This window comes from Lissotriton helveticus, chromosome 4_1 (genome assembly GCF_964261635.1).
Source record: "Lissotriton helveticus chromosome 4_1, aLisHel1.1, whole genome shotgun sequence".
NCBI classification, from domain to species: Eukaryota; Metazoa; Chordata; class Amphibia; order Caudata; family Salamandridae; genus Lissotriton; species Lissotriton helveticus.
This window is the reverse complement of record NC_136063.1, coordinates 2,021,925,141-2,021,952,082: the sequence shown is the minus strand read 5'-3', so window position 1 is coordinate 2,021,952,082 and position 26,942 is coordinate 2,021,925,141. Positions and strand designations below refer to the sequence as shown.

The 26,942-nt window shown below is 42.2% G+C and overlaps 1 protein-coding gene across 8 annotated transcripts in view; it reads right to left on the bottom strand.

Annotated features, from left to right (window-relative positions):
• Positions 1 to 26,942, bottom strand: part of MTMR1 (myotubularin related protein 1) — a 492,625-nt gene that overhangs the window by 287,402 nt on the left and 178,281 nt on the right. For all 8 annotated transcript variants that reach the window (XM_078688654.1, XM_078688651.1, XM_078688648.1 and 5 more), the window contains 2 exons: positions 7,016 to 7,123; positions 3,786 to 3,887 (listed from right to left, as the gene is read on the bottom strand). In XM_078688654.1, the coding sequence (XP_078544780.1) occupies positions 3,786 to 3,887; positions 7,016 to 7,123 (210 nt within the window). The remainder of the gene's footprint in view (positions 1 to 3,785; positions 3,888 to 7,015; positions 7,124 to 26,942) is intronic.

Genomic DNA, 26,942 nt, shown 5'->3' with positions numbered 1-26,942 from the left:
TTCTCTTAAAATTATTTCTCTCCCCCAATTTTGTTATGTTTCACAGAATTACCTCTATATATTACCACCCACATTTTTCAAAGGTCTGCATGCCAATGGGCTGGTAAACCCCTGTGTATCTCATTTGAAAAATGCCACCAATCAGGACTAGAGTGAGCAGTGTGAACTTAAGATTATTGGGCTGCCCTGATGGTTACCAATCATATCTTGACAGGCTCTCAGTAGTCCCTGAATACATCCCTTTAAAAGCCCAGTTGATTATCAAGGGACCTAGTAGAGGAGGCATCTCAAAACTATGCAAAGCTCTAGTGATAAATTCACCTGACCCCATATGATAACTAAGGCAAACCTGGGAATCCGACTAAAGTGACCTTGACGAGGGCGACTCAACAGAAGCCAAAATGACCTGCAGACTACTTGCCATTTTTACTCTATTTCGCCTTAATAAGTTTAAATATCTACATAAGAATTATTATTCCTACCTCACAACTTTAGCTCATGGTAAGGGCCAAACGCCATTATGTATAAGGTGCAAATTTACATTGGGCACTTTCTATTCCATACAGTGAGGGACCGTCCTGTCATTCAAGCCTATTGACTAACCATCTGAAGATACCTGGGACGTGCAGTAGACAGAGCATTAGACCTTGATCCCAAAATGATACTCCTTGGGATAATGGGTACCCTGGGTTGTATACACAGAACTATTGCAGACCGGGTTGCTAAAAGGGACTTGGCTGCATTAGCGAGACCAATGTGCCCCAACAGTCCAACAGTCATAGAATGGACCAGTGGCATGAATCATTGTGCCAAACAGGAGGAATTGGTGTATGTATGTATGTGTCTTGTAAAGCGCACTGCTGCCCTGAGGCGTCGTGGCGCTGTAGACCGCTGGGGAACCCGTCCTGGCTATCCCTGTGAGATGGTCCCTACTGGGTATCTCCAAGGTGAAACCAGGCATCCCCGGCGAATGTGGGGGGCTGTTGTAGAGATGAGGCAATCTAATGCCCAGAGTTGCCGAGTGTGATCCCTAGTTAGAGTAGGCACCGAGGCGAGAATTATCGAGTCTGCTGACCCTGGTCCACGACCCTGCCGCGTCGGGAATTGAACCCTGGTCCCGGGCCGTTCTCTGCTTCCGGGTCTGCCGCCTCTAACCAGTGAGCCACACCACTCCAGCTTGAGGCATGCTAGCCAAACACGGCAACATATGGGGCCCATGTTTCAACTCCACTATTGCAGTGTGATTTCATGGTCTGTAGCGATGCCGTTGTTGACTGTGAAATAGGACTTTATTTTATGATGTTTGGTTGATCCCTAACGCCCCTGGCTATGCAATGCACAAATTCATCATATGTCTATGTTCCTGAAGTTCACACAACTGCCTGGTATTTTTTTCCTTATCACAGGTTTAAAATCTATAAAAAGAAATATAAACAGTATATAACAGGGCTCCTAGGGAGCTGGGGATCTCCTCATGCCTCTTTATGGTCCAGATAAATGTACTTGCATGTGACTTATAGAACCCCGAGCCGCATGCAACAGATGTTATATACTGCCCAGGCTGCATGCGCACGTTGTGCAGTCCCTGCCTCTGATTTTTTACGCGTGGCGTGGAATTGCCTGCCACTATGGGATAGGGTGGGGCGGGAGATCTTGGAGGTTTTAGGGTGCTCAATTGACTTGTGCCCCCAGAAGGCACTGCTGGGACTTGTGGAGGAGCTTGGATGTCCATGTGCTGAACAAATCTTTATTGGGGTGGCATCCCTGGTGGCCTAGAGGGACGTTGCCTGTCTGTGGAGGCAACCTACGCCCCCCTCGATCCAGCTGTGGTGCCGGGGAGTCGATTGGGGTGCTCCACATGAAAAGCCAATCTGTGCAACGCGTGGATGTCCTCAGAAACATGATAGGGTAGTGGGGGAGGGGGGAAATGTGGTCTTACTATGGACTGTCAGTGAGAAGATACCGACCTCGGCCAAAATTGTATCATACATTGGTATGAGTCTGAATCAGCAGCTTTCACTGATTGTAACATTGGAAAGTGCTTGCTGTATGATCGAAATAAAGTTAGTTGTAATAAAAAGATATATACACAACAGGAGTTCTACTCTTCTGCAACCTACCTTGAGGTGCCCCAGTCAAAGTCTTTTAGTAATTCTATCGAATGACCAGCTAGCAATTTCATGACTGTACAAGAAATGTTCTTTTTACACAGACATATACAGCAGTGGCATATAGAGCAAAAACTAGCATGTGAAAACAATTACTAACTCACCCTTCTTGGTTATCCTTATTTATTGGGGCGAGACAGGAAATGTAATTGTCACTACAAAGGAAAATATGTTTTCTACAAAACTTGTTGAGTAAAACAGAAATGTCTAATTGTGGATTATAGTTGATGGCTCAAGTGCAGTCCTGGTACTTCCACAATTTATCCATTTAACGATCTGTTTGCTTGGAAATGACGAAAGCCTGAAACGGCGCAGGTTGCCCTTTGGTTTATTGTCCCTGTGCCATAGACCAGGACTCTATTTTGCCATGACAGTTGTTTCCAAATTTTATCATGTTTGCAACTCTTGGTCGCCCATTCTCCCCACTGTTAGAATTAATCACCACACAAGTGACATTCTGAAAGGGAAAAGGATAAGATATGAAGCATCACATAGAATGACATTCTGAAAGGGTAATGGGGTACAAAATGACAGGTGTCTTGCAGTCGGCCTAATAGGGCTTACTATAGATGATTCTAATACTGATGATGGATTGCACGGGGCTATTATGTTCGCAGGTAATTCAGCTCCCTTTTTTCTAACAGGGATCTCCTAGGAAGGCTATCTTCATGGAAGAAGGTTGCATGGGTATATGTGGGCACATGATCAGGTGGTGAGGAGGGAGTATCAGGATCATAGACTAAGTTAACCACCATGTTGAGCTCGTACACCTTTGGCGGTTGTTTGTATCTTCTGGATTGAGACTGTGGATCATGTAGATCTGCGATCAGAATTCTGAATGCAAGACCATGGCTACTTGTTTCAGAGAGCATATATTTTCTTTTTCTGAAAATCAGGAGGAAGAAATAATTTATGTTATGTTAATTATATAGCTAGATATCTTGTGGCTGCAACAGCCATTTCCAATACATTCCCCTAGACAATCTAGTCCTATGACATAATATGTCCAAGAGTTTTCAGATTGCAATGCTCAATCGTTTACATTAAGATGGAAAAAGGTATCTTAAACTACAAATTATTGAAACCAGTAGCACTACTACTGCTGGAATGTAAAGTAATTCAACACATAGTAATTTGTTTCAAAGACACAGTCTAAAATGAACTTGATATGTATGTGAGAGAGGGCCATTTACAATAAGATATTTCTCATTTGAAATAGTTCCTTGAAATGCGAGTGGGATTATGGGGTTCCTAATGGTGAGGATAATCCATGAAGGCCCCAAAAACGGTATTCATCAATGTATAGGAATTCTACAATGCCGCCTTTGTTTCAGCACTTTTATTAATGTAGGGTAAGAGGTGAACATGTATGCATGGACTCTGCGGGACATAGACATTGCTTTCTACTGCTCCACAATGCATCAAGGACACTCAGAGCTTTCGAACTGTTTCCTGGTTCTCTGCCTTGAACAGGGTTCATAAAGAGACTATAAATGTATCACAGCGCTTACAATCAAACCCAATAGCCCTCAGTTCAACAAATGCTTTTATATAAACGTTTGACAATGAGAAAAGCAGACTTTATTACAGAGTACAGCAAGGCTGGGTGCTACTTACCAAACCATGAGAGAGGGGAAATGCATGCTTTGTTAGGTTTTCAAATATCTCCAGCTTACTCTGCTCTTCCTGTTTATAGGCAAGCCGCAGGTTTCTCATATCCTGTCCCAAAGACACAATCAACTTAATGAACTGCAAGACCAAGGAGGCAAGAAGTTACAAAAACGCAAACTGGTTTTAGTTACTACACTAATCGATACTTGTTTTAAAAGATTGTTTTCTTTAAAACATCAACATCCAAGTCAAATTCTCTGATGTGTTTTACAATTAATAAAGCAGACAAGCAACAGAACCAAAACAGGCAATTGAATTGAGAGCGAGGCAGGTGTATTGACTGCACCATTGTATCTACGTGACCACATTACTGCAAAATGCCCTCTCCTGCTGTGTACACAGCTCTCCCCTCACATATAAAAAAGGCATACTTGATCTGTGTAAATCTATGCACAATGATTTCTGTTGCTAAGGAACGCCCTCTGTAGCTTCTTGAGGCTAGCTCCACATTATGAAAAACACTACATTGAAATAAATATTACAAGGTTATTTATGCTTGTCATGGATGCAAAAGTAAAGGGGCACTCATAGACCAGCAACAGGCCTTCATCCCTTATATGGAACTTTTCAAGACGTCCAATATCTTTTTGATTTGTCAGCATGCGAAGCTACAAAACAATTATCAATAGGCATACATATTGGAGCACAAGCAGCCATAAAACCATCAGAGGTCCTAGTTCCAGTGTTCCTGGTTTTCATGAAAGGACTCAGTCAGTGGTTTAAGTGGGATGGGAAGAAAAAACTGTGCGGTCTCTCAAAGGTGCGTGGTCGATGTAATTAAGGGCATAGCTTAAACCATTTACTATAGAAATCTGTGCTTAGCATAGTGTGCCACAGGAGTAGCATTTTGCATCTTCTGTCATTGTATCCAGATATATAACATAACACGTAACATTACACCTACAACAAGCCAGGACTACTGGCTTTGTCAATGGTTGTTAGTGCATAAGCTAAATAAGCAACAACTACGGCTTCAGTGCATGTAATATGAAAATGCTTCACTTCTGAAATGATGAGACTGTGAAAGAAATTTAAGGAGTATCTTTGAAGTTACCCCAACAACAGTGAAGGGTGGTCCTTCTGCAGAGTTACGATTTTTTTCACCTTAGTGGTGAGGGCAAAAATGTAGAGCCCGGTAGGGGCCCGTCTCAGCACCTGCTTTTTAGAACTGCTGGTGGTGAGCACTGGCAAGACGGGGCCCACTTAAAGCCCTGGGCTCAGTACCTATGATCTTTTTTTTCCCTTCAATAATCAATGACGTCAAGGTCTAATTTGCAGCTTTGGATGGCCATCGCAACTTCGGGTTTGTTCTGGCGGCGATCTTTTTTGGTGGAGTCCAATAGAGGATTTTGTAAGAGATTAAAATCTCCCCCACCTGTTATAGCATGCTTTAACTGTAAGATTGGCAGAGGGTCATCTGGAATTGGTGCATAGATTGTGGCGAAAATGATGTTTGCATTATTTAATTTACCATATGCAACTGCCCATCTGCCTCTGGGGTCTAGGAGTGTCCCTTCCAGAATGAAGCCTATATGTCTTCCTATTAGTATACATACTCCTCTCTGCGTCAGCCCAGCTATTGAGGATATCTTGTGGCTAACCCAGCTTTTAAAAAGTTTATCTGACTCAGCCTGATCTCTATGATGGGTTTCTTGTAAATAGATAACATCTGGGATGAGATTTTTTATCCAGCACTCAATGGCATTTTTTTTGCGAACATTGTTCAAACCGTTTGCATTAAGAGAAATAAACTTCAACATACTATTTGTTCGTTAGAATATTAAAACGACTATAAGAACAACAAATAATAAATAAATATATCCAGGGAAGTTTCAAATAATTATTAAAGAACTACAGCATATTATTTGATCTAGGCCTCTCCTTGTGCAAAATATGCAAAAAATCAGCATGAATATGTAATAGAGCAAAAGATCAAAAAGATCAACAGCATTATATTGTTCTAAATCTATCTTTGTGCAAATATGCAAATAAGCATCACAATTTTACAATAGCAGCAAAACGTATTGGTTTAAACCTCCCTTTGTGCAAATACGCAAACAAGCAACGCAATTGTATAATAGCAGCAGAGCAGGAGAAAATAAGCAGCAGCTCAAAAATAAGCAAAAAAGCAGCATAGATATGTAATAGAGCAACATTATATTGTTCTAAATCTCTCTCTGTGCAAATATGCAAATAAGCAGCACAATTATACCATAGCTGCAAAACATATTGTTCTAGGCCTCTCCTTGTGCAAATATGCAATAAACAGCGCAGTTGTGTAATAGCCACAAAGCAGGGAAGAAAAGAACAAAAACATATGAATTGGTCTTTAAAGTGACATGTGCAGAATATCAAAATTGAAACGCCCTTTTGTGCAAAAAAAGCCTTTTAGATGTAACATTGTCCGTACCGTAGATGTGTCAGTATTAAAACAGATAATTCTTCAGTATATGAACTCTCTTTTTCCCCCTGCAACACCCCCCTTCCCTCCCCCCCTAGAGTGGACGGTAACCCCCCATGTCCCACTTCCGTCCTTCTCTGATATTTCTTCTTTTTGGATGCCATTTCATTGCATCCTTGTGTGCTTCCTATCTCCACCATGAGCACGCCCTTAAAGTAATTGAAAACTACTATGATCTGTTAAATGATTTATCCTGCGGGTTTCAAATGTGCTGCCTTCAGGCGGAACCCACAGACTTTTAGGAGCCTGATGGTTTTTGAAAGCTGAAACTGACTGTGTGTTGTCCCTTCGCTCCTTCTAGGTGGACCCGAACGTCCATCTAAATGCCTGGATGTTGTAAATTAAGTTTTTCATTAAGTTATAGGGAGGACGGCCCACTCCAAAAGTACCTTGTGGTTTGGACATCAGGCTTCTGCTACTCATTGTGAAAACATTGACTCCCGGACTATTTTCCTCAACAGAAGCTCACGGAGGATAGCCTGCGTCAGATAAAAGTTATGCAACAAAATGCAATAACCTACATGCTTCATTACGTGCCCCGGCGAGAAATCCCCACACCAGTGTGACGAGCCCATACTAAGAACAAATGTGCACTACACAAATGCTCCACATTAGTGAATAAAACTTTTTACAGCTAAAAAGCTTTCGTTAAATAGTCAACAATCTAGCTAGGAAATAGTTAAAAATACAGAAGTCATGAGAGTGTGAACCATACCTTGCATACAATTTCGATGCCACAGGAGTTATCTCCATGACTCTGGACTCCAATTTTTTCGACTCTGCTGATCACTCCAAGTGGAACATCAAGAATAAAATTTGGGTCCTAATAAATAAAACACAATTATATTAATATAATATCTTAATGCTCAAAAAGTGAGAATATAAAAGAACGCCATAAAATGGACCGTGACATCGTAAGAGACGTGGGTAGTTTGGATAGAGTTCTGAAATAGCACATGATTTAGATCTTGCAGATAGGAAATGTGTTGTGTCCAGAAGGAATGAAAGCTTGTGCAACAAATTTGCCCTTAAGAACTCCCAAACCTTCAGATGTAATTGACACATGCCATATTGAAATAAACAATTCAATCGGATGGAGCTGGAAATCTTTCACCGATTTGCCTGCTCTTGCACACACACTGATAGGATTACTGATTCTGCGTGTTTTCAAAGTCTGTGAACAACAAGGTGCGCTCTACCACAATATATGGCAATGCCCTGAGATACAGATAAATGAAATTTATACAGGCAACAAAGTTTCTTTGGTCTCAATAAAACAAACATTACCATAGTACTCCCTGGCACTGAAGGCATGCTGTAACTCATAGTAAAGTCAACCACTGGCTGAAGTGGGCTGATGGATTGCACCTAATGCATTCTAGCTTGAGTAGCAGAAAAATGTAAATGACACCAACCACAGACTAATGGATGAGGTCTGGCTAGAAACCCCTAATACTAACTATGGCATGCACATAATTTTAGAAAAATCAAAAGGTCTTGGCCTACACAGACTTAAAAAAGTCAATTTGTCTGGCATTGGCTGCAAGCCTAGTACCTCTGAGAAAGAAGGAATAAAACAAGGAAAGAAAATGGAAAAGGAGAGAAAACAAGGAAAGAAAATGGAAAAGGAGAGAAAGAAGGAAAGAAAAGAGTGAAAGAAGGAAATAATAAACACTGGGGAAAAAAGGCTAGAAAGAAAGAAGGCAGAAAAGAAAGAAAACGAGTAAGAAGGAATGAAGACAAAGACAGACAGAAAGAAAGAAAGAAGAAAAAGAAAGTAGAACAGAAGGAAAAAGAAAAAAGGAAAAAGAGGATAACTTAATACCCCGAAACCAGTCCCAGGATGGTTGTTTCCCGTTTAACGAAGACCTGACTTGGCAGTTTGACCTGGACAGTTCCCATGAGGCACAGGGTCATGACTGATTTGCATATGGCTGGGTCTGAACTGAGGTGGCAAAGTGAGCTAAAGAACGATGATGGATTCAACCCAGATCTGTGACTGGGGTTGAGTGTTTGAAAAGTTTCAGCACTCCGTCCATCATCTATCTCCTTGTGTTAACTGAATACAGAACTGGTTCAAAGGACACGAACTGGTATGCTGTGAATTAGCCGAAGCCAGAAAAGCAAAGCACTTCAAAAGGGATTTACAACAGCATTGGCAGCATATGGGATCTGATATAGATGGAATGGGCCCTGTGGTCACATCAGAAGTGTCCTGCTATTGCATCAGGCTCTAAGCACTGATCACTCTCATAGCCATAACACAATAGATTCCCCAGATGTTGCAACGCTAATTCGATTTCCTTGACAAATGAATACCCGCCTTTCCTACATTTGGACTTGCGATGGAAGAAAAACCTGGAGAAAATATTCCCTACTACCTCGTCTCCCTCCTATCCAATCACTTGACCCACCTGAGCCTGTCTGATCATGTCTAAACCTTGCTCCTAACAGCAAATTACACACCACTTCCTTGCAACTACCTATTCACCATAGCCAACCCTTGCACATTTTCCCTCCCTTCCCCAGTTCTCGTTTACCCCTCTATCGGTGTTTATATGACGGGATACACGCAACATGCTCCTGTCACCTTCACTAATTTTCACCCAATCCCACCCACCAAAAGATTAGCGGACAACTAAGTGTGACTTTGTTTGTATTCATGTTTATAATATGTTTCTTTCTAATACATTGTTTCACTCCCACTATGTACCACAATGATTTGTCTTGTTACAAGTGCTGTTCACAATAAAAAACACAATGAAATATTTTACAAAAGAAAATACCAGGCTCTAAACACAATTAATCCTAAAGTAAAAATAAAACCACTAGTACTGAAGGGGGCTAGTTTGTGTGATGATGTGCTTCTCGTGACAGAGCAAAATGGAGTAACTCAAAGTGAAATTAACATGTCTTTTAAGTAGGCTGACCCACTGCCCCATGCTATATGAAGTGGGCAGAAGCAAAATGTGAATAACCCTATAACAGAGCACTCGATGAAGCGAGGTGGCCGAAAGCCCCTTCATGCACGTATAATATACATATTCTAGCAAATTCAAAAGGTCACCAGACCAAAAAAGGTTGTTGACAACGATGGAAAACATCAGCAAGAAATCAAATAAGGAGCACGTAAATGAGTTTGGCAAGAAAGCCACCCAACAATAAGTAATGGGCTGAACCAAAGCCCACTCTAAGTTTTAGTATTGCACAGAATAGGTGTTTAGATAACAGGCAGAGAAAGAGGTCTGTAGGGGAGGCCTAAAAACTAATAGAACACAATGTACTTTGTGCTGAAATGTATTCCTCATTATTATGAGTACTATGCTGAAAAGCGAATGAAATAACTCCAATGTCCGTGATAAACTTCTCTCCTACGCAAGCATTGCAATCTGACCCTTGTCCACTATTTTGATGAAATTCCCATTAAGTATTTTGCAGTCACTACAGATTTGGGCTGCATTCCAGGCAAATAAAAAATTTGGCCAGTCGCAGCCTGATAACATGCATGACGTATACAAAGTTACTTACCGGCCAATGTCTCATGTGAACCCTTAGGCTTCCCCTTTCTAAACATGTGGAAACTACCAACGCATGGTATGTACCAGACGTTGACCTACAAACAGTGAGACCACTGGCATAAATGTCCTTCTCACTTGCTCTGGTCACACCCCATGTATGTTCTGTTCATGCCTCAATCTTATCGAATGAACAAGTCCTTCTTAGGATTATGCAGTTAGCAAGCCCCAACTTAAATATTATCTCCAACAACGCCTGAACTGCTGCTGAGAAGAGGAAGGCTGAGCCACACCGAGTGGAGGGAGATTAAGAGCTAAAGTCAATAACTTAAAACACAGGATAAATACAATTTAGTGACTTAACTTTTAATATAGCCCACTATCATTGGTGTCTTTTTGTTATGTCTAGGGCATCTTCAATTTATTTATTTAATTAATTTTCTTATATAGCGCAGGAATCGACCCCCAGAGGGGTATCTCCGCGCTTGCGCATAGGTGCAAATGCCAGACTGATAACTGAATAGTAAAACTACCAGCGAACTACGATGTCGAATATAAATGAGTTTTAAGGACCTTCCTAAAGGATTGAAAATTTAAGTTGGTCTTTAGGGCAAGTGGAAGTGAGTTCCAAAGAATGGGACCTTTATAGGAAAGGGCACGTCCTCCCTGTCTTATCCTCTTAATCCTGGGAACCTGAAGCAGTTGCTGGTTGCTTGAGCGCAGGGAACGTGCAGGATTATAAGGAATGAACTTGTCTACTAGGTATTTAGGGCCTGTGCCGTAAAGGCATTTGTGTATGGTACAGCAGATTTTATATTTAACCCGCTGCCGAACAGGCAGCCAATGAAGGCTATACAAAAGCGGGCGGGAGGGGGTTCTAGGTAAGGCATTGAGTACCAGTCTTGCTGCGGTGTTCTGGACTACTTGCAAACGATTTAGTTGTTCCTCATTGGCCGAGATGAACAGGCCATTGCAGTAGTCCAGCCTACTGATCACCAACGTCTGGACCAATGTCTTGCGGTGATAGTCAGGCAGAAGTGGAAAAACACGACACAGAAGTCCGATGGTATGGAAACATAAACCAGCAACTTGGTTGGCATGATCTTTAAGCACCAATGCCTGATCCATGCGTACTCCGAGGTTTTTAACGGTCTGTTTTGGACTTGGCACTGGCCCAAGATCTAAAGGCCACCATTCGGGGGACCACAGAAGTGGAGCCTCTCCAAATAACATCACCTCTGTCTTACCTACATTACACTGAAGGCAGTTTGCAGCCATCCAGTTAGAGACCGCCCTCATACCATCCGCAAAGGATTTCCTTATTGCTGGAGTAAGGGACTGGAAAGGGAACAGAAGCTGGGTGTCATCAGCGTAGGATACCGGGGTGAACCCATATTCTCTCACAATGCCAGCCAAGGGTGCCACATGCACATTAAATAGTGTAGGGCTTAGGCATGAGCCTTGTGGCACTCCCTTGGTGAGCTCCCTAGAGATGGATTGAAGGGAGCCCAGTCTGACATTTTGTGAGCAGCCTGTGAGGAAGCTCTCTACCTAGGACAGCGCCACACCCCCTATGCCCACCTCCCGCAAGCGGCCGAGAAGAATCTCATGTGACACCGTGTCGAAGGCAGCGGACAGGTCTAACAGCACCAAAATCATTGAGCCCCCTCCATCTAGTGCCATCCTGATAGTATCGGTCACTGAGAGGAGGGCAGATTCGGTGCTGTGATTAGGTCTGAACCCCGATTGCGAGGGGTCCAGACCTCCCGCTGTCTCGATGTATTTTGACAGACAGGTGTTCACATGCTTCTCAGCCATCTTGCTAAAGTATGGCAAGAGGGAGATGGGTCGGAGGTTGGAGAGATCAGTCCATGGGTATGCCGTGTTCTTACGAATAGGGTTCACCACCGCTCTCTTCCATTCCATAGGTACCTGACCTTCCTTGAGTGAAAGATTTAATACAAATGTGACCTCAGGTCCAATCAGAGTACTCAAGGGGGCGATCATTTTGGCAGGCAGAAAATCAGCCGGGGACCCAGATTTTATAGGACTGATAAGATTGACAAAATCAGTATCGTTAATAGATGGAAAGGTGGTAAATGAGTGGTCCCCACGAATTGATGGTTTAGGTGGACTAGGAGGGCTATTCATGTTATTAGAGGCTATCATGATTTTGTCATAGATCGTATTTATTTTGTTCTCAAAGAACAGGGAGATGTCGTCACAGAGGGGCTGTGAGAAATCATCCGAACTCTCACAAGCCATTGGCTTTACAAAAGTCTGTAGTATCTTGTAAAGCTCTTTAGAGGAGTTGCCTGCTTCATCAAGTTGCTGAATAAGACTGTTTTTCCTAGCCAGCCTTATATTTTTATAATAATTTGATTGAGCCTCTTGATGTGCTCTTTTATTCTCCTCTGTTTGGGTTTTTCTCCACTTCTTCTCTATCTTTCTGCAGCCCTGCTTCTCTACTCTAAGTGCTTCGGTGTACCATATTTCTTGCTTAGAGGAGGGGTGCTGTTTATGCAGTTTTAATGGTGCTAGAGTGTCTACTGCCATTATGAGAGAGTCAATAAGTTTGGAGAGAGCCAAATCCACGTTATCTATCTCAGTGAGGATTGGTTTCTTCCATACCCTCCCCAACTCTTCTGCTGTTACTTTATGCCACTGTCGTCTCCGGATGGATGGGAGCGGTGGCTTATGGGAAGGTATGGGAACACCCAATAAGGAAAATTCCACTAAATAGTGGTCAGACCAACTTATTTGGGTGGCAGGATAGCATCGAACATCGGGGCAGTTAGAGAAGAGTATGTCTAGAGTATGGCCTCCTTTATGTGTAGGGCCCTTATTATACATTTCAAGGCCTAAAGTAGAAAGATCCGCTAAAAATATTGAAGTCTCCGGGTGGGAAGGGATATCAACATGAACATTAAAATCACCCAAAAGAATAAACTTTTCTTTTGCTTTAAAATGGGGTGCTAGTGTTTCCACCAGGGATAGGGTGAAACCCAATATGGGTCCAGGAGGACGGTACACTAAGGCTCCTTTCCAGGAGGTTTTAGCATCAGAGCTAATTTTAAAAATCATGATTTCCATAGATACACAAAGGAATTGCTCCAGTATGGCAACCTTCAACTCTTCCTTATGCAGGATGGCTAAACCACCCCCAATTTTATTTGGCCGGTCAAGATGTAGAAATTTATAGCCTGAGGGAACCCCCAATGTTATTGCAGGAACAGTATGGGGTTTCATCCAGGACTCAGTTAGGAAGCATATATCAGGTTGTAGGGAGAACACAAGATCCCACAATTCCAAATGATGCTTGGGCAAGGAACGCACATTCAGTAAAAAAACTCTTCAGGCCACATTCTAACAGAGGTTTTAGAGGCTTAACTCTATCAGTTGGGGCAATATAAGATGCCCCAAGTGGGCAAATGGGCTTGGACCCCTTTCTCATTGTTCTTCCGGCTTACCCAAGGAGCAATAGCATTATTGTAGAGCTTCGAAAATGTATTTATTTGGTTTTTACTATTTACTATGTTCAGTAGATCTTGTATTTACCCTTCCTCCTCTCCTCCTCAGGGATGGCCACCTAACTTTTGTTCACTTTTCCATGCAGATTCCATAAAGGTATTTAAAAAACGCTAGAGACGGTGTCTGCACACTCAGCATATTCTATTTGGTACAACTGTTAGCAACCCATGGATTCAGGTCTCTGTACTGTTCAATGTTCTCAGGAAAATATAGTTAAAGTGGGGGCCATAAGAAAAGATGCTTTATAGTCAGTATTAAATCAGAATGCTCATGTAATTTATGATTCGATTTTGCAAAAAAGTATTGCTTATTAAGTACTTTAGGAAAGTGTTCATACCTTTTATGGGTAGGGATGTGAGTATGCTATTTGTTTTGCCAGATTAGGTTAAACTCAGCCAGGAAACAAGGTGCACCTCCAGAATGCTTGGAGTACCAGCACTGAAATGTTGTACGTATGCAATCCAGATGGCATACCCTTGGTGGCAGATAGGCTAGTTCTTAAAAGAGTTTATCCTTCTTGAGGGATATTGCTGAAACCGTGGCAATGTCAAACTGGGAATCTGCTATGCCTCCTATTCAGGTTAAAGTGGAGGAATTAGAGAACCAACGTTGTAGGTGCAATGTGTGCATTTTGAGCACAGCCAAATGGACACTGATAGAAGTCACTCTAAAGGAACTCAAGTGAAGCACACTACTCTAAGCAATTTAAAGTTGAACGGTCAAACAGGTCTTTGGTGCGATCACTACAAGACGCAATTTAAAGCTGAGAGTCCATTAAGGTCTTTGGTGAGGATTTTAAAGCCTGGCATTCTTTCTAATAGCTCATCTGCTCAAACACAAAGAGTGTGAAACAGCACTATGACAGGGGAGATAAGAAGGACATGGCACATAGTATCTCCAAATGATTGTTTTTATCACAATCCATCTCCCCCATTCAAAAAGGTTGTAAAATCAATCCTGGAAGTTAAGAAAACATGCAGTAACATAGGATGCATGGTCTCTTCAATAGCAGAATCCAGGAGCCGATCTAATTTCTTTAGCCCCAACAAAGGATGCAGTGGCACATCAAGGCAGGAATATCCATGAAAGAAAGGTGGGGGTAAAAGAAAGAGAGAGAGATAACAAAAAATGTACTAAGTTGCTTGTATGGTGAGGAATGAAGGTGAATCAGATTGTGAAGGTCAATAAGTATATAGCCATGGAATTTGAGGCGGTAAATGGTCATTTATTAGAAGTGATGAGGTAATAATGACCATAATAATACAAATAATAATACATTGCTGGTTGAGGGTGATGCAGGCGGCCACAACTGGTGCCCTGAGGTGCTGAAATGGCGTCTTTCCTTCAAATACCTTGAGATTTTCATCTCATTACTCCCAGATCTGGTGTGGACACTTAATTTCCAACCTCTTATGACGGCCTTGAATAGGGACTTGTGGAAGTGGGCCCCCCAGCCTCTGAACCCTGTGGGCCCCCCGCCCCTGAACCCTATCAGGCACATAGCCTTATTTAAGATGATGTGCCTTCCTCACTTCCTATGTGTCATAGCAAACGTTCCCCACCTGATTTCCCCAGAAATTGTTTCGAACACTCACGTTGAGGATTACCACCTTCTTCTGGGGGCTAACAGCGAGGAAATCCCCGTATGACGGGGACCTTGTAATGGCCAATGGCAATGATCAATGACTGGTTTTATGGACGTTGGGACGTCCCCACCTATCGCTTCGAACTACATCTCCCGGGTCTTGACAGTCTTCTTAAACTACTCAATGGCACAATGATACTACACACACTTCAGCGGGGAATATACTCTGCTGCTGGAGTGTGGCCCTTCGTTTGATCCACTGGGATAGCAGACTTCCCCGAATGACGCCACTTGGCAGGGTACGTGGCTCAAGCAGGTGTTAGGACTTCAGGGTTTTACAAAGCGGAACAGAATTGGGGGTTACCTATCTGGATGATGTTCGATGAGGGGAGACCTTGATGTAATTTCAGGACTTACAGGATCTTTACCAGCTTAACCCAGACGCAATTCTATTTTTACTTCCAATTGCGTCATGCCCTGCACACCCATGTCCCGGTGGATGCCCAGGTGCACGATACAACCCCCTCGAAGCTAAACTTCTGCAGGGGAGATTGGGCAAGGGAGCAGTTTCCATGCTTTACCGCTTAGTGATGGTTAAAGGGCTAGATAGCTTCCTTGTCCTGTGATGAAAGTGGGAGGTTAGGGTTGGAGAGTTAGATGACGATGATGATGACTGGAGGGAAGCATATATGACCCGAAAGAGTTGTCAATCTCCTCACGCCTCCGAATGGCCCAGCTTAACTATCCATGCAACGAATCTGACCACCCTGCCAATGCAGCGGACAGGCCAGGCTGCACAGGCAGCATGTAAGTGGTGCGCCCTACCTTTAGCGGACGCTTTTTCATATGGTCTAGTCGTGCCCAGCGTCATCACGTTTGTTTTGGGGGGGGTTGAGGGGAGGATAGGACGTGTGCTCTCTGCCGTACTGGGCTGCCAAATTGATTTTGGCCCCCGGGCAGATCACCTGGGTCTCCTAGAGGAAGTCATGGGTCCACGATTTGAAAAGACATTTATTGGAGTAGCCACACTAGTGGCCAAAGGGGATATTGCCCACACCTGGAAGCTGCCAGAGCCCCCTAATTGAAAGTATGGAGGAAAGGGGTGGATTGGTGTGCCCGCCAGGAAAAGCTGATCTAAGAGGCACAGGGATACCCCCGAAGCATGATAAGACATGGGGTGGTGAAGAGCTAATCATAGACTGCTGGAGTAATGATGTTTGTATTTAGAGATGCTTATATTGTGTTCCAATATTCGATACACTCTGTGGTGATGTTAATTGATTGTTGGTGGATGATGCTGTTGCTTGTTAAAATTAATAACATGTAGTTATTAAAAAATAATATATTTATGTACTGAATTAACTACAGCACTTTCTTTCAAAGCGCTTTAAAATAATTAATGACATGGAACAATAAATAAAGATGACAAATGACAAAGAACAGGAAAGACAGTAAGAACCAGTTGAAATACCAATGTGACAAAAGGCAGAAGTCTAAGTCATAGTTAAGCATTTCAAATAATAATGGCTTCTATTTTCTATAGTAATGCATTCGACATATCTGCTGATTTGAACACCATAAATAACAAGTCTCACTGTTATACAGTTTTTTGCGCTTCATTCACTGATCTCGGAAGGATGGGAGGCTCACTTGAGGGGATTCAAAGTTGTGACCAGCAGATCTAAAAAGATGCCATTGGTAAGCGTTTACCTTGATAAGCAGTGAATGTAGGGACGGATGGGGCTCTTATACATTCAAATAACAGTGTAGGGCATAAACAGTAGTAATGTGAGTATGGACAAAATAGCACCTGATATTCATGAAGATCGCACTAATGCACAATGCCGAGATAAGATATGTGTATATGATTATGGCCCAAAGTTAGATGACAAAGAATTGGATGAGGTGACTAAAAGGAAGTGGTGTTAGAATAAATCGAGTGTGTTCTCCTAATTTGTATTCGTAATTTCAATTTATTGATATCATGTATAGACAGACTTTAGGTCTTGTATTGTTTGCAATGATTTTCGGTTTTATTTTCTAGTTGGGATTAGCATCATACTTCCAATGTTTGCATTGTCGACTGGTACCTTTCGGCAGCCGCCACGTGTTTCGCCCACAGTGGCTTTTAGGCCGGGGCTTTCTCAAGGCTTTAGTAATCTTTGGAACATCTTGCTGTGGTATGATGCATATAAAGACATTCAGCAAAAACGTTTCCACAGGAAAATTGCAAGAGCAAAGCTTATTCAGTTAGACGTCGTGCTGGAACAGGTCCTGGATGAATCCCATGTACTCTGCGCTGTAGAACAGGAAGTGATGTGAATCTAAATAGATTCTTAAATGTTGCTTACATAGGTAACTTCAGTACGATGAATGACAGAGTCTGCAATCTCTTGGAACTTAAATGTTAATCCACCAGACTCATAACTCAATGGTGAGAAATTTGTGAACTCGGTGTTTATGGTGACATATGCAGCCTAAATCTAGGGGGTACACAAAACACTATAGATCATGAAGCACCGTCTAGAGCTTAATGGTTGTTGATATAAAAAAGCAGCTGTACACAGTAGACAATGCCAAGATATTGCAAAGGACGATATGTGGCCTCTTATCAGTTAACTGGAAATCTGGAGAGCAGGGTTTTTGCAAACACAAGTTCCAAGTGAGTGGTATGTGCCAGAGGTGGGCAAGTCTCTGAAAGCTCGAGCCTGGATCAAGTTAGATCATAGCTCTCATCGAGGTCCTTTAGGATCCTCGAGCCCAAATTGAAACAAGCTTTAATGTGGCTTTTGCCAGTCATCCATGCTCTAACCTCATGCACCAAGGAAAAATAAAAACTAAACACTAACCTTTCATGTAAAAATGGAAAGAGTACGAGATATCCATATAGTTTCTGAATTGTATATTGTGAAACTAAAAAATCTGGGATCAATCCAAACTTACCTGCAAACTGCGTGATACTAGGCAAATGTTTCACCATGCCTCCTTTTTCTTCCTTATTGAGTAACAGTGCATCCTGAAATATATGAGTTCAGGATGTGCACTGAACAAAACCCTCTATTTTTATTTATTAGACTAGAATGCTACTCCATGTTAATACAAATATTGGCCACACATAGGGTGCACATGACACCTGCTTGACTTTCCTCTTAGTACATTAGTGCCATTTTCATCATGGAGGGGTGGAGCATGAATATTTGTAAGTTCATGTTTAAAACTATCACTTAACAAATGCCTCTCAGTGCAGTGATATAATCTGGTAACCAGGCATCCGCTGGACTGGACTGTTCCCATGAGGCACAGGGTCAAGACTGATTTGCATATGGCCAGGTCTAAACTGGGTGGCATGGTGAGCAAAAGAATGATGGATTTAACCCAGATCTCCTGACTGGGGGTGAATGTTTTGATTTGTTCTGCATTGTGTCCATCAATTGTGTGTCTTTTGCTTTCTCACCTTTAGTGCGCCGGGTATGCCCAGACATGGGTCCCAGGCTCACTGTGCCACTGGATTCAAGCTATCCTGGCTCATGAGGGGAGGAACCCCGAAACCGGTCCTAGGATGCTTGTTTCCGGTCCAGGGAGGACCTGGCTTGGCAGTTCGGGCTGGACAGTTCCCATGAGGCACAGGGTCAAGACTGATTTGCATATGGCCAGGTCTAAACTGTGTTGGCATGGTGAGCAAAAGAATGATGGAGTTAACCCAGATCAGTGACCAGACGAAAAAGAGATCTTGAAATTGTACACTATAATAGTCACTCTGCAGATGAAAAGTATTGCCGATAGAATGCTCAAAATAAAACTTGCTTTCAAAAAGGAAAATCAAAGATTTCATATGGAGCTTTTAAAGCAAGGACAAAGAATAATGGTTGTTCTAACACCATAACTGTCGCCACTACCACCACAGTTCCCAGGACATTCTGACAAGACCGCAGCTAACATGAGAGCTTGTATAGACTGGTGTGTCTTCTCCCTCATAGGAATATGGTACAACTAGTTATATGATGAAGACATTCCACAGGTATAATCGATGCGCTCAGACTAATATTGAACAACTGAAACACAGAAACATGCAATATCATACAGGTTTTTTATTTATGTGATGCACTGGAGAATCTAAAAATAAAATCATGCTGGAGATACAATTTCAATACAAATGTATTATTTCATTCAAGTTACCTTTGGTGAAACATATAAAGTCCATGTGGCAAACTCCAACATTAAACAGACCACAACTTTGCACGTGAATAACCACTACTTCAATTGGTGATTCCCATTGTTTCTTAAGGCTAATAAAGTTCACTATAATCAGTGAATGTATACATCAAGAACTCGTGATGTAACTACTGCCGTTTGCATGGAGAAATGTTAAACAAAATGAATGGAAAAAGGAAGAATGAACAAGAGAAAATGACTAAATCACAAGCTGTTTGCATGGCACAGTCTGAAAGCATGAACTGGTTTGGGTATCAACTAAAAATGGGTGTGTATCAAAGTAAATGTATATATATTTATATTCAATAAGGAAAACAACAAAAACATTGAGTACGTTTAAAATATAGGCTATATAAGTACATTGTATTTAACTATCCTAAAAAAACAATAACAAATGTCCATATTGAAGTAAAACATTATAATATCTAGGGATAGATTACAAACAAAAATAAAACATATTATACAAAGACAATATAAAGATGTACTCAAATACATTATTTTAAAATATATAAGGGTTAGGAGAGGAAAACAGCAAATGCAATGCTCATGCCCTTACAAAAGTTATACTGACAACAACACCTAGCAGTAGCGGACCCCCTCCCTCAAGCGCCTTGAGACCCTTCCGGGTGAGTAGCGCGCTATACAAGTGTTATGATTGATTGATTAATAGAAAATGTAATTATAAAACAACAAAAACTGAATCAAATAAATAAAACTATAGTCAATGCCATCTCTTTCAAAGTGATTAGGTGAATGTGATATGTAATCTAATCGGTAAAATTACTTGCAACATTTGCAATTGCATCAGGATGTAAACATTGTCTAAACTTTTGTATGTTACCACACTGCTTACTTATGTGACCCCCAGGGTGTATATATACGCTCACTGCTGTTTTCAAACCCTGTGATCTACATGTAGACATGGGCCGCACTTGAAAGGCGCTTGAGCGGTTGTATGTCTAAACAACTACTGCCTAAACCACGATTGCCTTAACCACGAAAGCCTAAACACGATCTATTTTTAACCACTACCTTTTTAAGCACGACTTCCTAAACCACGAAATTAAACATCTCGTGTTTGGCCATTAGATGGCACTATTGTACTTGCAATACTTCTGACGTGAACCATTTAAAAAAAAAAAACTTCTAAATGTTCTATCTTTTTATGCTTTTACAACGCATACTATTATTAATTTATTTTTAATTTATCCTTTTTTGGGGGGGAGACCCCCCACACCCACCCTAATCTTCCCTTAATTATGAGGAGTGACGTTATACAGGACACGTTATACTTCGTTGTTCAGCCTTTCGTTGTTCCGGCCGACATTGTTCATCAGTCTTCGTTATTCTCTCCCCGTTGTTCAGGTGAGTCGTGGTTAAATCATCGTGGTTTAGGATGTTTCCCGCTTGAGCACATCAGCAAGGATACAATGATTACCATGTATGTATTGATTGTTTTGGATCCATTGTTTTTATTTTCATTTCCTTCTTTGCTTTTATTTCTTTTCTTTCCTTATCTTCCTTTATTATCATGTGTTTTCTTTTGCATTTGTATTCTCAATAAAAATGATTTGAATATAAAATAAAATGAAGTTAACGATGTTCCACCATCAAAAAGTGATCTAGAACAATTTTAGGTTAGGCAACTAAAACCCTGCGCAGGTTCATTAATTCACATATTTGGGCATAGATTTTACATATCAAATAAGCAAGAACCACATAACTAGGTCCAGGAGTTCGTTTGCACAGACAGCAGTAGCAACTATGTGTTTCACGGGTTATGGGTGGATGTGTGACTTTTTCGGCTCTGGATGCACATAGGCTTCAGGGCCAAAACGTCTCTCTGTAAAGAACGGAGCTAAGGGTTTACTATAGTGAGTTGGTCTTATTTCAATGTTAGACATTTCTTAAATTGTCCTTAAAGAAGACTCTCTAGTAACTCCACAGTATCCTTGCTATGGGACCTCGGGAGTTTGGAAATAGAGGCAGCTCCTCCGCAATGGTGGAGGAGCGTCGCCCCACTGCCTGGCTCAGAACCAGCAAATGAAAAAATAATATGATGTTCTAGCATGGTTTAATTTTTCAGTTGCCGGCTCTGAGCCAGCGCTGTAGAGAGGGGCAAAGCCGAGGCATGGGAGAGGGAGGAGGAGTGCTATGTGCATCCCAAAGTGTGCATATGTGTTTGGTTGGCCGTCTCAGGCCAGCCAAAACACACGTGAACACTTACATTTCTCAAGCCTGGCTGCATTGAACAGCCGGGCTGCAGAAACCCCACAGACTCCCTGGTCTGAGCAAATCGTCTTTCCAGCCCGCTCAGGCAAATCCCTAGGCTGCTCTGCAGCACGGGGATTGGATGGAGTTTGTCCCAGGGGCTGCTGGACCATGAAGAGGAGAGGAGGCGCAACGTGATGCGGGAGGCGGCTGGTGCCTTCAGGTAAGTTCTTGTTTTTATATATTATTTCTGACTCCCCAACCCCCTGCACGACCCCTCCCACATTGCCTCCATACGTCTCACCACCCTTTGTTCAAGGTAGCCGCCACTGGATGGAACTATCATTATTGGCTACTCAAGATCTGTTGAGTGCGCTACGGAGGTGTAGGCGCATCCCTGTGGTGGGCACACATTATATGGAACTGTGTGTGGTGAGACAACACAGTGGTTTCCAGGCAATTGTAATCAATAAAGTTCCATAGTTGAATGTAGCAGGTAAGTTTTTAATCCAATTTTGCAATAAATCATATTGAGTTCATATGAATTAGCAGACCATCCATTCATTCATAACGACTGAAATTGTACATGGCTCCGATGCATTTCGGACAATGTTGTCCTTTCTCAAGGAGCTCTAAAACAAAAAGGATATATGGCCTCATCAATATCATTTAGAAAAGATATACAAACATGTAATACACTTCAAAGTTGATTCAACATGCATCAAAACGTGAGGCAAGCAGGCTATAAACGTAATAACGAAATGATGGTGTGAGGAGCCTGAGTGGGGGAACGTGAAACCAAAAAAATGGAGGTATGATAAAACGGTGGGTAATGCTGGCTTAGTAAAATAGGTTTAATAACGAGGACGGCAGAATGCTCGAGTTTTAACACGAGAGCAGGTATTGATTGGTAACAAGGTTCGCGAGCAGCGGGAAAGCGGCTCAATCAGCTAACAGTCCCCCGTGGGGTAAATGGAGCGCTAGATCACTACTGAGTAGCGCGGTTCGCTGGTTGTAAGGAAAATAGGATTAATCCAACTCACCGGGTCAGTCTTATCAGCGGGACCGGTAAATGCGGTCTGTGTGGCTGAAACTCCGCGGAGTGAATGCGGAGTTGTAGGGAGGGTGTGTAAAAACAAAAAACAGACTGGGTAATGAAGTGAATGGGTGTGGGTGTGGGAAACGAGGGTGGCCATCTTGGAAAGGGGATTGGGAACGAATCTTCCTATTTCAATGAAGTGGCACAAACATAATGACGATATCTAGCGTGGCAGCAGGACAATGTTACGATGCATCAACAAATGCCCAAGGGCGGCATTATAAATAGCAGCTTAATTCGGTCCGGTCATTAAGACCAAAAGGTTTCTGTGATTGTCGCCTGTACATCCAGGCTGTTTCTCTCTGCAGTAGTATCTTGTTGTTGTCTTTACCTTCTCTTGGTTGGACGATTTCAAGAACCAAATACTTGAGTTGGGATATATTGTGATTCGCTTCGTTAAAGTGAAGTGCAATGTTAGATTTCGAATTCTTGGTCCTGATATTGGACTTGTGTTCGTTCAGTCTTGTTTTTATTTTCCTACTTGTCTTTCCCACATATGTTTTGCCGCATGGGCACTTCAGAAGGTAAATTAAATTTGTCGAGTCGCATGTGGCATCAACAGACAATTTGATGTTAAACCCTCTCATGGGGTGGCAGATCGTGTTACCTTTAATCACATTGTTGCAATTACTGCAATGATAACATGGTCGAGTTCCAGTATGGATGGTGGATGTGTTTGCATCAGCGGGCTTGGATAGGATTTCCTTGAAGTTCATTGGCCTAGTGTAGGCAAAGATCGGGGGATCGTGAAAGAGATTACCAAAATCCGGTTCTGATGACAATATTCGCCAGTGTTTCATGATGATCTGTTTATACTGGTTGCTTGAGGTTGAATACCTTGAAACCAATACCATTCTCTGGCTTTCTTTTTTGGGTTTGCTGGTTAAGGCCTCAGTTCTTGAAATGTTGGATACACGGTCCATAGCGTCTTTAAGGATAGTTTCAGGATATCCTCTCCGTTGGAATCTGGATGACATGTCAATGATTTGGTTCCTTCTGATGGTAGGATCAGAAACGATCCTGGTTACTCTTAGCATCTGGCTATAAGGTAGATGTTTCTTAAGGGAGTCACGATGGAAACTGCTGTACAGTAACGCATTGTTACGATCTGTGGATTTCCTGTAGAGATCCGTCTGTATGCCTTGTGGGGTTATTTGAATAAGCACATCCAAGAAGGCAATTTCTTGGTGGTTAATGTTCCAGGTGAAATCTATTCGGTCGTCCTTAGTGTTAAGGTCCGTTAAGGCCCGTTCTAGACTTTCTTGGGAGCCTTTCCAAATGAAAAGTAGGTCGTCGATGTAGCGTGTATAGAGTTTGAGGTTGTCCATCCATGTTCTGTTCTGATAAATGTGGCTATGTTCAAAGTTACCCATGTACAGGTTCGCATAGGTAGGAGCCGCACAATTCCCCATAGCCATTCCGGACATTTGTAAGTACCAGGTTTGGTCGTGTTCAAAGTAACTATGGTACAAGGTGTATACCATCAGTTCGAGGATGAAAGGTTTCATGGAATCACTAATTCCTGATGAAAGCAAGGCTTGTTCCACCGCGTTAATGCCTCCTTCATGTGGGATGGAGGTATACAAGCTTCTAACATCTGCGGTGCAAAGTATCAATTTCTCATTCTCAACAAAGTTCAGTTGCAATAATTTGTTGAGCAGTTGTGTGGTGTCCTTAATGTAACTGGGTAAAGATTGAACCATTGGTTGCAGATATCGATCGATGAATTTGCCAGTAGGCTCATGAATTGAGCCTCTGGTGGACACGATTGGGCGAAATGGTGGATCCAGCAGGTTTTTATGTATCTTCGGGAGCATGGTGATTGACGGGCTCCGTGGATGTTCGACAATTAAGTATCTTTTTGTTCTTTCTTCAATCACTCCATCAATGGTGGCTTTGTCAACGATAGACACTAATTCCTTTTTATACTCGTGCGTGGGATTACCTTCTAAAGGTAAGTAGATGTTCCTATCCATCACGTGTTCTGTGATTCTCTGTCTGTAGAGATCCGTATTGAGGATGACAAGAGCGCCTCCTTTGTCAGCTTTCACACATTTTATCGCCGGATTTTTAGCAATATTTCTCAGTGTGTCCATGTCTTTAGTCGTGATATTTTTGTGAGTTCTTTTGCGAAAGTTAATTTTGGAGATGTCTTGTTTCACTAAAGTTTCGAACGTGTCGATACTCTTGTGGCTGACTGGTGGTATGAACGTGCTAGAGGGTCGTAAGCCCAGAAGTTCATCAGGTTTTGGATTGATGGCAGGGTCTAAAACTTTTTCAAAGAAATGTTTGAGACGAAGTTTCCTTGTAAGTTTGAATGTACTGACATCCAATTCAAGGAGGTTGGTGTCACTGGTGGGAACGAAAGTCATGCCTTTTTGCAGCATCTTGGTTTCATATTCAGTAAGGATAGTGTTCGAGATATTGACCACTAGCGGTGCTTCCTGGTTTTTTTGTTTGGCTTCTGAGGTTGTTGAGTTTCTCCGTTGCCTTTTTCCAGCTCTCTTCCCCCGTCGGGGTCTGCGATTTTGTCTGTGCCTTCCCCTAAAAAAGACTCAGTGGAGGTTAGGTCGAGGTTTTGGGTTGTAGGTGTTTCACTAGATGCTTGTGCAGACGTAGTTGGTCCTGCAGGTGTTCTTCTTGGTGGTCTGTTGGTGTTGTCACTCCCTGAGGATGGGGTATCTGTGTTGGGATTAAAAGGTTTGTTTCTCCGGCGTTGCGCATAAACGTCAGCCCATGTATATACCTCCCCTAGCTTGTAATCCAGGGTGTCCCGTCGAAATTTGCGTATCTTCCTCTCATTTATCTCTCTTGTATGTCTGTCCAGTTGAACAGAAATTTCTTCTAGTGTAGTTTTCAGTTCTTCGGGGGTACTCAGTTCTTTTAATTCACTTTCAAGAGTTGTGATCTCCTGGGTGAGATCAGTTAATATGCCAGATAATTCCTCCACTATTAACAAAATCAAGTCAAGGCTGCACTTATTGAGAATTGCATTCCATCTCTCTATGAATTGTTTGGAGTTTTTACAGAGTGACGGTTTCAACGCAATCCGTAGGCCACGGGGAATGCGGAGTACCTTATGGTATTTTATCAAGGTGTTTGCGTGTAGTTTCTGGTTAATTTGGCGTCTTGAAAGGTAAAGCAGTTGCTTGACGCATTGTTCCTTCGTTCTGCTGGTCGCAGTTTGTGTTAGATCATCACTAATCAAGGCGTATATCCTCTCTGTGGCATCTGTGTCAAAAGCTAGGGTTTCTGCCCGTGCTTCAGTGGATTTGGATATCTCTTCGTACTGCATGCTGTAGAGTGCGTGCTGCCCGCCCCGCGAACAGTGGAGGAAAGTATATCAAGTGAAATGGGCGTGGCGCACAGCTATATATTAAAGTTTGTTTGAGGAAGGTGAACAAAGTATCACGGTTAAGGTGCTCCTACAGGCGGCGTAACTGTTCAGGTACGTCCTGGAATAATTGAAGAGTTGAGTGCGCTACGGAGGTGTAGGCGCATCCCTGTGGTGGGCACACATTATATGGAACTGTGTGTGGTGAGACAACACAGTGGTTTCCAGGCAATTGTAATCAATAAAGTTCCATAGTTGAATGTAGCAGGTAAGTTTTTAATCCAATTTTGCAATAAATCATATTGAGTTCATATGAATTAGCAGACCATCCATTCATTCATAACGACTGAAATTGTACATGGCTCCGATGCATTTCGGACAATGTTGTCCTTTCTCAAGGAGCTCTAAAACAAAAAGGATATATGGCCTCATCAATATCATTTAGAAAAGATATACAAACATGTAATACACTTCAAAGTTGATTCAACATGCATCAAAACGTGAGGCAAGCAGGCTATAAACGTAATAACGAAATGATGGTGTGAGGAGCCTGAGTGGGGGAACGTGAAACCAAAAAAATGGAGGTATGATAAAACGGTGGGTAATGCTGGCTTAGTAAAATAGGTTTAATAACGAGGACGGCAGAATGCTCGAGTTTTAACACGAGAGCAGGTATTGATTGGTAACAAGGTTCGCGAGCAGCGGGAAAGCGGCTCAATCAGCTAAATGATATTGATGAGGCCATATATCCTTTTTGTTTTAGAGCTCCTTGAGAAAGGACAACATTGTCCGAAATGCATCGGAGCCATGTACAATTTCAGTCGTTATGAATGAATGGATGGTCTGCTAATTCATATGAACTCAATATGATTTATTGCAAAATTGGATTAAAAACTTACCTGCTACATTCAACTATGGAACTTTATTGATTACAATTGCCTGGAAACCACTGTGTTGTCTCACCACACACAGTTCCATATAATGTGTGCCCACCACAGGGATGCGCCTACACCTCCGTAGCGCACTCAACTCTTCAATTATTCCAGGACGTACCTGAACAGTTACGCCGCCTGTAGGAGCACCTTAACCTTGATACTTTGTTCACCTTCCTCAAACAAACTTTAATATATAGCTGTGCGCCACGCCCATTTCACT